Genomic DNA, 14,651 nt, shown 5'->3' on the forward strand with positions numbered 1-14,651 from the left:
ACATTACCAATTTCTGTTCTTCTGTTAATCGCTTTTCTATGCATTCCTTGGAGATTTTCAATGCCTCTTTTAGCTTAGTAGGAATCTAATACAGAATAGGGAACAAAATCATAGCACAAAATGTGATAAAGGAAAACAAAGCCTCACTGATCAAAACTCACCAGTCATCTGATCACATTTCTCATCTAAAGCCCCAAGATGTGAGACTACTCCTTTAGTGAAGCAGAAAAGAAGACTCTAGATGCATGTTTTTCTACTCCAAATCTAGCTATAGATCAGCAGTGACAAAGAAACACCAAACCTGTAAGGGATACCCTAAAGGTGAGGACAGATAATTACTTCGGGTCTCCAGGCACATCCCCAAATTTCTATGAGGCTGACATCACAAGACATAGGGCACACATCCTCCAGGAGAAGCACCCTGGGGCAGCTCCCCAGTGGGACCAGATGTGGCCCCTGAAACACCCCAGTGCTGGAGCTGGCAGCAAGGTGCTGATGGTCTCAGGTAGCAAAATCACCTTCTACAGGCGTTTGCAACGTGTTTCACTGCAAGAACTGCATGGCCCAGAGCCTCTGCTCAGACAGGGCATCACCCTCAGGTACACAGATGGGCTCCAGGTCAGCAGCTGCTCTAGAACACCCCTGGGTCACCCTATGCTCCCCTCTAAGGGGTGGCACAACGTTCTCAGGGACACTGTGGCAAAGGAATCCAAACACTGATGGCAACAGCCACAGAGGTAAATAAAGCCAGCTCTCTGAGACCCCTCTGTGAACTAATTAATTGTCATTTAAGCTACCCACATCCTGGCACTTCCACAAACATCAGCAAATCAGTGCTCAACTCTACCTTAAACTGTGGTTTCTCAGAGTTTGTTAGCAGGACGTCACTGAATAATCTGTGAGTTGATTAAAAAAAAAAAAAGAAAAAAGAGGAATATTATTCCCAAGAGACAGGCAAAAGCAGAACGAGAATACTATTGGTACTGTTCACTTCAACTCTTCTTTCTCCTTTTGCTTCTCTGTCCTCAACCCTTGGCCAAAGGTTTCTATGTACCACTTTTTATTTTTTAAGCACTGCTGTAAAATTAGTAGCACCCAACCTCATAATGTAGCCACTACTTATGGCTGAGAAAACTGGTTTGTGTGAGATATTTTGAAAGTGGATAGAACAGGTACAGTTATCAAAGGCAGAGAAGGGCTCCCCCCAAAAAAAGAATACTTTTTCCTTAAAAGTATGTGGATTCTTTATTAAAAAAAAATCCAGGGACTTTATTTTAAATTTCACCTAAACAAAACCATTGCTGTTGTTAAAAAACTTCTCTTATCATGACCTTTGTCTTAGAATTAACAGGAACATGTGTAAGATCAAGTGAACTTAACATTTGAAAATATCTGCATTCTTGCCTGTCCTCTACAAAAGGCAACTAAAGCAAATATTGTAATATTTTTGCTGTTGCCTCTATGGCATCAGCAGAAACACCATACATGACTAAACCTTTTCTATCCCAAACAAAGACGCTAGAGGGCAATGGTAGTCTGAAAATAAACTGGTTAGTCCATTTCAAGATACTTTGTCCTGGAGAACGTACTAGAAAACTGTCACAGAGAGACGTGAATCCTGGCTCCAAGATAAATATTTCTGTGTTGCTGCTCACTTTGGAAAATTATCACAGACTTATTCTACAGAAAACAAATTCATGTCTAGAATCAAGTTAATTAAGGAGAATGAAAAATTCAGAAAAAAAGCAAATTTTAAAATACTTCCAAAATTCCAGGAAGGTTCATCCTTGTTCACAGGACTTTCAGACCCTTTCAAATTACATGTTCTTATGATTATAATAAATACATATTTAAATTATATTAATAGCTTTAAATTACATTAACTGCATTGCTTATCTGTGTAGGACAATTTTATAAAAAGTATGAAGGGAATGTAGTATAATAGCTTACATATGAAATGCAGCTGGGCATAGATTTTTTATTCAACATCTTTAAACACCTGGATATTTCTGTATTTACAGAGTTCTCCTATAGTATTTCTCCCCTGCTTACATTGTCCTCTCTACCTCCCACCTTAAAAAGGAGAGGATGGGAGGAGGAGTTGAAGGCTGCAATGACTCTTCCCAACCAGGAAATCTGAACCTCAGAGCAGGCTCTATATGCACTGCAATCTCTGCTATGAGATCAGACCCAGATCTAGGTATGGACAATCTGCCATTTAGGAGGTCCCAACTACAGCATCTCACATTAAGAAATAATAAAAGAACCTCCCATGGAACTGTGGTCCCATGCTCAGTGTGCTGGTGACATGTCACAGCATGGGGACAGCAATTTCCCTGGAATGCTGTGCCCTAACTGCAGGCAGGGTGGCACTGCAGACAGGTGTGGTCCCCACTCAGTGGCACATTGACAGTGCTCCCTTTCTGCATCCTGGCCTTGCCCCCATGCCTGCCCTCATCCTTTCACTGCATCCTTGGAGTGCAGCCTGTAAGGAAATTTATTCTGTCTGTGCTTCAGAGAATCCCTAAATCAGCCCTGCAAGAAACCAAACAGAATTTCCATACTACCTTTCATACCCAGAGCAGGTCTAAATGTCCCTGCTGAGCAAAGCAAGAGATGTATTTTGCCAGTCCTAAGTGAAGTGATAGCAAAATCTGCTGAAGTAGGTCTGAAGGGGACACGCAAGAAGACTCCTTATTCTCAATCTTTAAATCAATCTGTACATGATTTCAATCATGTTGCATTATTTTAATGGCTGGATTAATTCAAACCATGCTAAGTGCATACGTAACAGCTCCAACACACCAAGAGACAAATGTTAAACACACATTAACACAGGATGGGGTCTGTAAAGCCTATCAAGCTTCACTTGGGAAACATCCCTCAGAACAAGGAGCAAATCTTTCTAACAGCGAACCAGAGCAGAAAGTTTCTTCCTCCTAAAGTAATTAGAAACATTGCTATGAATATAAAACAAGTAGAACAGGACTTACGGCATCTGTAAGAGCCGTGAGACAGTTGGCATCCCATTCTTCAGAGCTTCACAAGTCAGAATGGACTCCAACACTGATACTACCAAAGAAAGAATAAGAATCAACACATTTTTTGCACAGCAGGATAGCAAATGATTTAGAATGAACGTTTGGCAGTGTTGTGTGATGCTCCCCTAAGTATTGCATCAACCAAGCAATGATGAAGCTCTGTAGCATGTGGTTTTTATTATAGCATTACTATTACACATAAAAGCTTTTCAAGAATGTTAAACATGAGGAAAGGGAATCCAGGCATCTCACTACTTGCTAACACTGCTTTATCACTCAGCTAAAAAGTTTTATTCATACACGACATATATTTTATGAAGAATACATTTTCTTTTTGAAATTACTAATTACTAATTTGAAATTACAAATTACTAATTCTTTCTGGTCACAGGGTGCAAAGATCTCAGGCTGCTACTTCACAGCACTTCAGCTTAGGTAAAGTCTAAGAGTGTGCCTAGGCTGCTGTGACTGAGCTGTTCTGCACTGCATACTAACCAACAAACACTGATGGAGCAGGGGGGAAGCTCTCCACTGGAATCGTGTCTGGAGGTCTTCCGTAGGTCATTTCATACAGTAAGTGTCCGAAGCAATGAACATCAACACCCTCTAAAGTCTGTGAGGGAACAAAATAATAAACCACAACTTGTCAGTTTTTCACAACTAGTTAACTTCACTTGCATGTGAAGATAGAAAAGAGGAACCATTAAGGCAGTTCCTAACCACAACCATTTCTCTGCATAACTGCAGCTCAGACAAAATCTTGATGCTACAAGCTAAAGCAGCCTCTGTTGTCTTTCTGTCCAAGATGGTACAAATGGGAGAGCAGTCAAGTTCTGTAAAAATGTGTGAAGTAGTAAACTCTTCACAAAGTAGTTTAGAGGTGTGTGGTCCTACACACCAATAGGAGTCCCAACCAAGCACACTTTCCTAGTTAAGTCAAACAGCAAAGAATGAGATTCATAAAATAACCACCTGTCATTTTACAGGGAAGTAGATAAAAAGACAGGAAAAATGCATACCAAACAAACCTAGGAGAATCTCTTTTGCTCCTCCTTAGGTTTGTGCAAACTGTACATATATGCTGAGCTCCCAGACAGCATATTTGCAAGATTTCTGAATCATGTTTAAACAGAAGAGGCTCCTCTTACTGTAGGATGCTTTGATGGCACTAACAGATTTGGACTAACCATTGAAGTTGTGATCATTTCTTTGACAAGACAGTAGAACTTGTTTAACAAGGCCAGCAAGCAGCTCTCTCATGATGCTGCACAGAACTTATTAAAATGAGAGCCTAAAGGCAGGGAATTATGTTGCTGCAACAGGGAAATTTTTTTTTCATATTTTTGCAGTAAGATAAATATTTTGCTTTGCAAGCCTGAAGTCAAACAGACACCCCTCAAACAAATAAAAATAACCTTTGACTATCTAGAGATCTGCAAGCATCTGATCAATTTTCACAGTCTCCACCAAAGACAGGGTTGATTACTGCTCCCAGCTAAGCACAAGTAAATAGCTGTGCTCACTGTACAGACATACAAGTGAAACTGTAGTAGGCAATATGCACATTCCTGTGAAATACAGACCAGGGTGGAAAGAGACCTTAAAACAACTACACTTCACCTCTATTTGTGCTGGCACTGTTGTCAAAAAAACACTCACCTGCACTTCCCCTCTACCTGCTTACCTTTGGCCTCAGCCTCACTCCAGTGTGCTGCAACAAAACTGCTGTGCAGCCAGACAGTGATTTGGAGGAGGAGGAAAGCAATTTGATGGAGCAAAGCTCAGGTTTAAAAAAGGGAGCTTGAGAGATGTTTTTTCATTCTAGTCAGTTCTCCACAAACAAAGGTTGAGAATAAAGATTTGCATAAGTCAGATGAATTCCCTATCTGAACCTTACATTAATTTTCCGAAACTGTGAAAAGTAGGATCGATAAAATGATGGAAGTCCCAACAAGGAATTTTCTAGATCCAGTAACTTGCAGGTATCCCCATCCAACATCACATTGGCAGAGTGAAGATGGCCATAAGGAAATCCTTTCTCATGGAGGAATTTTAATACCTGAAAATAATCCAATGGAGAAGCACTGTCACAAGATGCTGTGATAACATCAAGATCATAAGATCATCAAATTAAATGCTCCAATACTAAAGCAGGCACATAATAAATGTGGCCCCAATTTGGAATGCTCACTCAACTTGATCTTCTATCTATATCCTCTTTGTCTGACTATTCATTTCCTTTTCACTGGTAGCACTTTTCACAAAACAAATATTTGATGCTGATCCTCAAAGCAGGTTTATGGACACCTCCCAAAGAGATCTGGAAACTAAAATTTAAAATTCTACTGAATATGATAGTTTGGGTAAAAAAAAAAAATTAAAACACACTAACAACCATGAATTTATGGCACATGTTCTGCATGCTATGAGTTACTTCTTTCCCCTTCTACATAAGGAACAGACTATATTAACACCTCTCTCCCATTTAAGCTCCACACATGCATTTTTTTGGGGGGATCATAAATGGTCTCATACAAATATATCTCAATTCAACTCAGCAGTATATCTCAATTTATATTTAGCTTTGAAGTCTGCTGCTGACACAAAGCCTGCGTACTCAAAAGTTTCTCCGCTTTCTGTAGCTAGACCAGCCTTGGCCTTCAAAAAATAAATAAAAAATCTGGTAAATAAAGAGAAAAAAAAGTACCTCTAGTATTTGCCTTCCATATGTTTTTATTTGCTGAAGTTCAAGACCTTGAATTTTTTTCGGATTGCAATACTTCTTCAGGAACGGATCTTTTGGCTTTGCCTTGAAAAGAAACACATGTATCAAGTATCATGCCAAGAAAAGTCACTATTTGTCTATTTGCTTAGCGATTGATGGCAAATACTTTTATAAAAACATGTATGGTCATTCCAGTGTACATTCTGCCATTTGAGTTGGGGGTATGGGGAAGACATTACCTTATAAATAAGGTCCTTTAGTGTCCCTTTTTCACTGTATGGTCTAATAACCAGAGCTGAAGATTCGTTGGCAGTGGCAAAAGTGATTTTGTAAATATAGGGATGCTACCAAAAGAAGAAACGGTAGGTAAATTTTAGATGATGGATTTTTTAAATCATTTGTATTCAATTCACAAGTAAGAAAAGATCAGCCTGAATTGTATATTTAAAGTAGTAAATTGGATTCTGTAAGTGACATGGAATAACTCAAGTTATTCAGTCTTAACCTAGAGTAAATGCAAAGAAAACTTCACCAAGACATTATTCAATTAACATGTAAATTAAAAACAACAACAAAAAAAATCTATTTCAGCCAGTCTTTCACATGCTTAACATCCTTAAAGAGAGACTTCAGAGATTTCTTTTGGAGTCAAATGCCAGTTTTTCAGGCAGAGATGCCTACTGGATTTATAATACGGCATTTCACAGGAGCTTAAATTGTACACCTTGTATTGCAGCTCTACTAAGATGCTCCTGTCTTGAGTCCAAAGAACTGAAAAAATAATGATACTCATTCCACTGCCTCATCCACTGCTGCCTGAGAATATCACAGCTCACAGGTTGGCAATTACACCTAAACAACACTATCCTAACAGCCTCAAGGTGCGGAGGAGATGAAATAAAAGCTCATGATCTCACAGTACTGCACAAGAAAAAAACCAAACCAACCACAACACTGAATCTCCTGTAATAATCCTGCAGGATTATTATTAATGCTGAGAACATGTTACCTCAAAGTATATGGGAAATGTAATTAAAAGGTTTGCAAACCTTTAATGAAAGCAACTCTAAAATTACAAACTATGCCAACTAGGCTACATGTGCTTTTTCAAGATCAGTCCTTGACACGCACTTTTATACTAGAATAATTTAAAAATCTTCAGTACTCACAGAACAGGAAGAAAGAAGTTTCACAGCATACTGTAAGTCTCTGTCAGACAAGTATTTATCAGGGCCAAGATCAGCCTGGAAGTAAACAGGAAAAGAATGGCATTATAATACATGTTGCATTCCATACAGAAAATGTGATCAATGTTCTCCCCTCGCAAATTAGCACAGATGTTTGAAGGCATATTTTGAAGAGCAAGCAAGGAAATTACACATACAAAATGAAACCTGAAGAGGCTGAGTAAGGCCATGGTTTTGCAATACACACAGTCTGACCATAAATAAGTATAACTGCCTCTTTCCTCCCACAGACCTGACATGCATTACTATCACTGAATGAACTTTGCCAACCCTAAGCCGAGGGACTGTGTACATTAGGAACTGATAAGGCACCTTCTTCCTCTGCAGTAACAAAAACTTCCCTCCTCTCCCAGGCTTTAGTGACCTCCGCTCTCCAGTGAAGTCTCCCAAACAGCTGTGCTCACACAACTAACAGGGCAACACATTTCAGCACAGGAGCAAGAGCAACTGTGGTTGAGGGAGCAATTCATGCCCCTCTCACCTATTAGTTTGCCAGTACAACTAAAGATCTGAGTAGGAAAAAATCCATAACTTTAAAAAGGTTCACCTCATTATTTTTAGTAAGCAAATTCATCTTATGGTCAACAGCCACAGCATTACAACTAAAAAATCCTGAGGTGCAGGTTTGGGAACAAATGACCAGGCACAGGAACTTCCAAACTGGATTTGCCACCAGAGGAAAGAAATACAAGAAATTCCACACCACACGTCTACCTAAGGGCTTCCAAAGCTCTTGCTAAGCCTCAGCTCTTCAATCTCTCTCCCCATCACACACACATGGTAGTCAAAACCAAACTTTGGGTGAAATTGAGAAAGACTTAAGTATGAAATTAAAGCATAGATACCCAGCTTAACACTAGTCGTTCCTTTGGCTGATTCTTAATTTTCATTAAGAAATATTTCTTACGTATTCGCCAACCTGTAGAAAAAGAAAAAAGTCAGCAGCAGCTTAAATTAAACACTGCTAAATCACACAGCTTACAGGCAGGACAAGGTCTGCAAACAAAGACAGTATTGGAATCTTAGGACAACTCATAGTTGGGAAAAAAATCAGACAAGTTTTTATGCACACATGCCCATCTTACCTATATCTTTTAATGGTTCAACTACTTCCCACTTTGGCTCTGACCGGAAGAACATCGAAACATGCTGTAAGGCAATTTCTGGAAAGAAAAAAAGGAGACAAAGAGGGAGAAAAAGCAGAAAAAATGTTAAATGTTTTTAAGACACTATATAATGCAATTACCCACATATGAGGTAAGGTCCAATGCCAGAAGGAAGCCTTCAGGAATTCAGAATAAAAGTCAGCAAAATCAATTCAAAAGGAAATCAGACAAAAAAAAAGCAGTTAGAGGGTATTTGCATTTTTAACCTGGTAACTCAAATCCAGAGAGAAAACAGAGAAAGCAATGCTTGGAAAAATGAGCTTACCAATCTCCATTCTATCTGTACTGGATCTACATTTCCAAGTCTAAAATCACAGCTCAGATATTCTGCACTAGGTGTATACAACATTAGAACATCAAGTGTTTCTGCTCTATCTGTAAAAGTGCTTTTATCTCTCTGACATCCATCTGTGCTGCTATTACTAAGTGTAGTTTACACAAATTAATTAGTTCTGTTTCACTCTATATTATTGTGCCTTTTTTTGTGCAGGCAGAGGTATTTGGCCAGCTATCATGAGTCTTCATACATTTTGGGGAGCCAAGGGGGAGGACACTCATCTGGGTAGTGAATTCTCCCACAGCTGGGAACACAACTGGTTTATTCATGAACTGACTTGAGGGGAAATCTCAATGAGAAGTGGGGGGTAGAAAGGGAAACCTGCCAAAAAGGAATTTCCTCTAACATGGCATAGAAACACAGCAAAAAGGTAAGGATGCGCTGCTCTCTCTGCATTTTATCTTCTTTCTGTAGAAACATGCTAGAAAAAATGCATAATAAATATCATCTCTCTGCTCCAGTATTTAGGAAATGACAAACCTTTGGTATCTCTAAAGACCACAGGCAATGACATGTGTCACAAACTTCCCAGCAACTTGCAGGAAAAACAAGCTTGATGAAAGAGCTCAGAATTAACACAGAAGTCACAACACCTCCTTGAGAATTTAAATTGCTTGCTCAGCATTAGCCAGACAAACTGCATCTTTAAAGAGTTACTAATAATTTACAACTCCTGCACAGCTTATCATATCGGGAAATGTTCTTTGCACTTTGAAGCTGAAGACACAAGAATGTTACATAAAGGGAGAGAAAAAAAGACAAGTGAAAAGGAAACAGTGAGTTCCTGCTTCAGTAGCCTCTCCTTCTAAGAAAACAAGCTTTGCATTTTGCAAAGAGTTGGTTTGCCTATGAACTAAATTTGTGGAGTGGGTTTCATCACTATGAGGAAGTTTTCTCAGTCTGTAAGACAAATATTTATTAAAATCCGATGGCTAAAGCTGAAGCAAGACAAATTCAAAGAAGAAACTGTTAGTAATGAAGAAACTGATCACTGGGCTATCATTTTAAGGAATGCAGTGACTTTCCAGTATCTGTGGGAAGAGGGTGTCTGGCTTAGTCTAGCCCTGAAGAAGTACTCAACCTAGCTCAAACAATTAGTTCTAGAAGTCTCATATCCCAAAGTAAGGACAGGAGCTGGACAAGATAACCACATTTCTTGAAAGATTTAGTGTTCAGAAAATGGGCTGTTTTAACAGAGCACTAAGCTGACTTAACTTAACTTAGCAGTTAGCAAACTTAACTCCACCTTACACTGTGACAAATTATTTCCCAAGAGCAACTCTTCATTCATTATGAATTGTGAAAAGTAGATGTCACTCTGACCAAGCCCCCTCCTCCAAGTTCTGCTTATACAGACCTTGACCCTGTTCACTGCTCTGTCAAATAATTCAAATACTTATATTTGACAATCCCGTAGGATCCATGCACAGAGCTGGAGAAGTATTATCATAAATAATAACATGCACAGTGTAATTTTGAAGATTGTTTCCCCCATGCTTCACTGTATCCTGGCCAGCATTCACAGAAGATACCCAGCACATGCTGAAGTCAAAGTGAAGCACAGTTTTGTATTTTCTACTTACCAGTGTAATTTACAGAATAGCTGTTTGGGTCCAAGAATTTCTTTACCAGTTCACAGTTAGACAGTATGTGATGGGTAGTAATTACATCCAGATAGGCCTGGAGTCCCTTCTGTCTTTCAGCAATGAATTCACGCTCCATATTTCCAATCAACTTTTTTGGAGGAAGAGGTAGACTTAGAGCTGAGATCTTAAAAAGAGAGGAAAAATCACTAATCTTGCTCTCAGAATGCCTCAAGGATATAAAACTAGCAACCCAGAAAGCAAAAGTCTCTCAGCAGCAAGCTAACTACTGCATAACTCTTTTTGTACCGTGTATATACAGGCATTTATATTTTTCCTAAGCACCATTATCAGAGTCAGATGACAGCTCACATCCCACTGTGAAGAGATTAGTTAAGTGGAACAACACTGAAAATACAAGGAGATGATTTTTTGCTAGTGAGTCATACACTTAACATCACTACCTGAAACTTTCAGATACTAAGTGGCTACAATTTTCAGCCAGATTCTTTTTATGATGTACTTCTGCCACAGCACAAAAAACAATTCACACCTTACAATTTATTCTGGGTAAGATTTATGCTTTCTTATTTCATCAAGTGCAGATTAGTAACTTCTCTCTGCCTTTATCTATTTGTCGGTAATGATAAGCCCTTTCTGTTAGTATTTTAAATATGTAATTTCAAATACGGTGCAGATTTCCACTTTATCTTCTGAATCTGTTCCTGTACATTTTTTAAACATCTATACATCTTTCAACCCAGAAATAGCTGCAATCTGCCACGGGATTGTTTTACACTGACACAAGAGATCTTTGAGAAAAAAAATCAAAGAAATCCTTCAAAACAGGACAATGAAAAAAATTCAAAACCTTGTGTAAATCAGATCAAAGAGATCATCTTCAGTGTTTAGATTCAATTACGTCATGTGAATTGCTAAAACACATTTTTCGTGTTGTTAACACATCATTGTCCTGCAGATCAAAGCACCTGCCTTGGGTAAGCTGAATCTCCATGGGAGTTGTCTGTAAGAATTGTGTGTTGCAGGAATCAGTTACACCAGATGGAATAACCTCATTCCTAAAGCAAACAGTTCACCAGGGAGAAGACGAGACTCTTGGTGTTTGAACAACTTTCATTTTAACTAGTGGTAAAAGTAACAGATTAGTTCAACAAACTGGGGCAGAAGTAGCATTCCCCTTCCTTTCTACTTCCTTCATTTGAACACAGGAGTTGCCCCCTGCTAACTTTAGCACTTCTCCTACTTCTTGTTTTCTGACTTCAGCTTATGGACTGAAAAAGAACTATAACTATGTCTAAATTACAGAAGCTGTTAATAAAAAACAAAAACAAGAAAAACCCCAAATGTAACCATATATCTCTTACAGCCAGTAATTCACCAAATTAGTTTTAGCAGCAGAGGCAAACAGATCTCTTTGGCAGACCACTCATTTCAATTCAAAACTGTGTTTCTAAACAAGACTAAATCCTTTTCTAGTATAACTCACTTTAAAAGCATGTCAAATCAGTATCACTTTTACCTTCTTGACCTGACAGCTAGCTACCATCAGAGAGAAACTAATTCACTTTTTCCAATCACTATTCTTTGTTTTAAAAGTTATAAATCAGACTTATACTGTTTTTCAGCAGAAAGTAACAATCAGGCCCAGGTTCTTGTAGCAATCTGCCAAAACACACAGCACAGCACAGCAAGAACACTCCACCACAAAGAACACCTCACTGAGGGCCTGACCTTGCAAAGACCTCACATGCTTTCACACACCACTTCTCACTGGCCCCAGCTCACCACCGGGGCCAGGATGGGCTTCACCAGGGAAGAACCTGGGAATTAACATTCTTATCTTCAAACCACAGCCTGCTCAGGAATGTCTGTTCAAAAGCTGTAATAAAACGCTTCACAAAAGCCAGATATCTTGCTGTGAATTCCAGTACTTCCAGTACCAGCTCTTCCCTTGACAAAACACAAGAGCCAACGATCTCCACTGATCTCTATCAAATAAGTAAAGAGGAAGAAATGCAGAACCGACTGGAAGAAGCTTTTCAATCTGATACAACTAAGAGTTCAGGGAACCTGTCTTGAAACTTTCTGATACAGATCAAGGTCACCTACATACACTTCATTATTTTCCAAGGTATTTGGCAGGACTGCATTCCCTAGCCAAGACAATTTTGAAATTCTCAATCCTTACTATTATCACATAGGTAGTACTAGATTAAGAACAGAAAATTCTCATTCCAACTCAACTCCACACGAACATACAGAGAGGTCAAATATGCCACAAGAACTTGGACAACTTGGGCTCTACACCCACAAGAAGTTCCAGTTCTTCCAGCAGATTTTTAGCTTTGAAGGAAAAGATTAGGTTCGGTATTTTCTTATTTGTATACAGTTTTCTTTATTTACTCTAATTTCAATATGCACAAGATGAGAGCTTCAAGAGTTTTAAAACATGTCGTGGGACCTGAATATTGTGATGGAATACAGTTGCTTAGAGTTTTGGATGGAAACATCTGACAAGTGTTGCATTGTCTTAATGGATGAGGAAAGTTCAGCTTCAGCATCACAAACTGTAATACAAAAAACTCCGAAACAGTGGGAGAAAAGAGCCACTGGAGGAGATCAACTGCTAAAAGTACATGGCCTGCTAATCTAGCCACACTCTTATATCCTTCCATTAAAGTTTTGGTACATTTTGATAATTCTGTTTAATCTTTTCCAGTCATCCAAACAGCTGACATTTTTGTCCTGGATCTTAGTCTCTCTTGTTTCAAATTTCCCCTTTGTCCCACCCTGCAAAGTTGCTGTCAGAGAATTTCCTGGACCCTCCACTTTTATCATTTTATCTCATTTCAGATACAAAGGCTTTTTCTTTCTAACCCCCATCGTACATAACCTATTTACCTTCACTTAACAGATTTTCCACATAGGTATAACTTTGCAGTACCTGTCATTTCTGGGTTTTAAGTCTTAAAGGTCCATTGCCTTCTCTACTAAAGCTGCCTCATTTGAAATGTAAATGAGAAGGCAACAAAGCCTTTCATGCCTTAACACATTCTATTCCCTCTCGGTTAAGAGGAGCTTGTTACAGGTGGCTGCAAAGTGAACTCTTCCTTCTTTTTAAAACTTTCACAAAATTTTTTCTCTGTGATCTCTATCAAAACTATGGTTAAGACCACAATGACCCCAAGATACTCTGATGGCTTGTACCATCTCAACTCCTCGTGTTCCCATAGGTGTTTGTCTAATTTTAAATCTTGGATGTCTCTAGAGCAGGAGACACCTCTGCATTGCATTTATTCAGTACATCACAGAGGAGGTTTCTAGGTCATGATAAAAGTTCCTACGTGCTACTGCACATTTAACAGAATAATTCCACAAGGCAACCATGCTGCATCTTTTGAATTATGACTGGTTTGCCCCATCCATCTGCAGCAGAGGAAGCAGTTACAGTGGGCGCTCAGAGCACACAAATCAACACCCTTTACAGGGTTTTGCTCATCAAGGTTCATCAAGCAGATTGTTGATTGGATTTGGGGAGGAGGAAGGGGAAGCAGTATTAAGCTCTTGAATTCATGAAACACTAAACAAGGGAAAAGTTTTGAAGTCACAAAAATCTATCCTCAAAAATCGTGTCATTCACTTTTTATCTTGTTTGCCCAGTATGGAAAGCTCAAGTAACGAGTTTGTCTCCTGTGGATGTTAATCACTGCTGCTTCCCCCCTGTTCCCAATACCCTGCTTTTTCCCACACACACTAAAAAGAAATAATTGTCTAAAAAAGCAGAAGAAAACACACAGTAAGTCCAGTGTCTGACCAAGGAACACTCCTCAGTGACACAGAAAACCATCACATAAGAAGCAGCATCTGGTAGTGCTTTTGGAGGAATATAAACAATGAGACACATAGCACTTCAATGCTAAATTTATAAGGTCGGTATGTGCCTTGGCTTTCTTCAAATCAAAGGAGGTGCAAATAAAAATGCATAAAACCGGAACAAGTCACAGGACTGAAGGGAAAGATTCAGTATCTGCCAGTTTCCTCCATTTCTATATAAATTGATCCTGTTGATGCTAAAATCCAAATTTTACAAGAGAAAAGTTAAGGGTGAATAAGTACACATTCATGTTACATTTGAAGTCACAGTTTCTCTTTACAGCTATGTGAATTATATTTTTTTCACCACAATATGTAAAAATATCACAAGACAAAAAAATCACAATTTTGAATATATTTTTCTAATTACATTTTTTATTTATATATGAAGAGTGAAAATTACCTGCAGGCTGTTATTCAACAAGTCAAAGTCACTATATCGCCTCACAATCTGTAAAATAAAAGACAAAGTTCAGGAAACAAATTACTTTTTCCATTAGCATTTTACTCCTCCAAATCTCATCAGAGAAAAGTAATTCCCATTTACAATCACCTTGTTTTGCAATTTTTGTACAAATGCCTAACTGCTGGATTTATGTCACATTGCCAGAGAGCAAAAAAGAGTTTTTAATCACAACTCAGTCAGACAGAAAATGCA

General features: G+C 38.7%; 1 protein-coding gene across 4 annotated transcripts in view; it reads right to left on the bottom strand.

Annotated features, from left to right (window-relative positions):
- Positions 1-14,651, bottom strand: part of PXK (PX domain containing serine/threonine kinase like) — a 35,337-nt gene that overhangs the window by 9,633 nt on the left and 11,053 nt on the right. For all 4 annotated transcript variants that reach the window (XM_063411620.1, XM_063411619.1, XM_063411623.1 and 1 more), the window contains exons 3-14: positions 14,397-14,444; positions 10,100-10,286; positions 8,099-8,176; positions 7,859-7,932; positions 6,936-7,010; positions 6,006-6,110; positions 5,749-5,850; positions 4,939-5,100; positions 3,537-3,654; positions 2,994-3,072; positions 848-896; positions 8-85 (exon numbers count right to left, since the gene is read on the bottom strand). In XM_063411620.1, coding sequence (XP_063267690.1) covers positions 8-85; positions 848-896; positions 2,994-3,072; positions 3,537-3,654; positions 4,939-5,100; positions 5,749-5,850; positions 6,006-6,110; positions 6,936-7,010; positions 7,859-7,932; positions 8,099-8,176; positions 10,100-10,286; positions 14,397-14,444 — 1,155 coding nt within the window. The remainder of the gene's footprint in view (positions 1-7; positions 86-847; positions 897-2,993; positions 3,073-3,536; positions 3,655-4,938; positions 5,101-5,748; positions 5,851-6,005; positions 6,111-6,935; positions 7,011-7,858; positions 7,933-8,098; positions 8,177-10,099; positions 10,287-14,396; positions 14,445-14,651) is intronic.

This window comes from Prinia subflava, chromosome 14, assembly GCF_021018805.1.
Source record: "Prinia subflava isolate CZ2003 ecotype Zambia chromosome 14, Cam_Psub_1.2, whole genome shotgun sequence".
In the NCBI taxonomy this organism is placed as follows: Eukaryota; Metazoa; Chordata; class Aves; order Passeriformes; family Cisticolidae; genus Prinia; species Prinia subflava.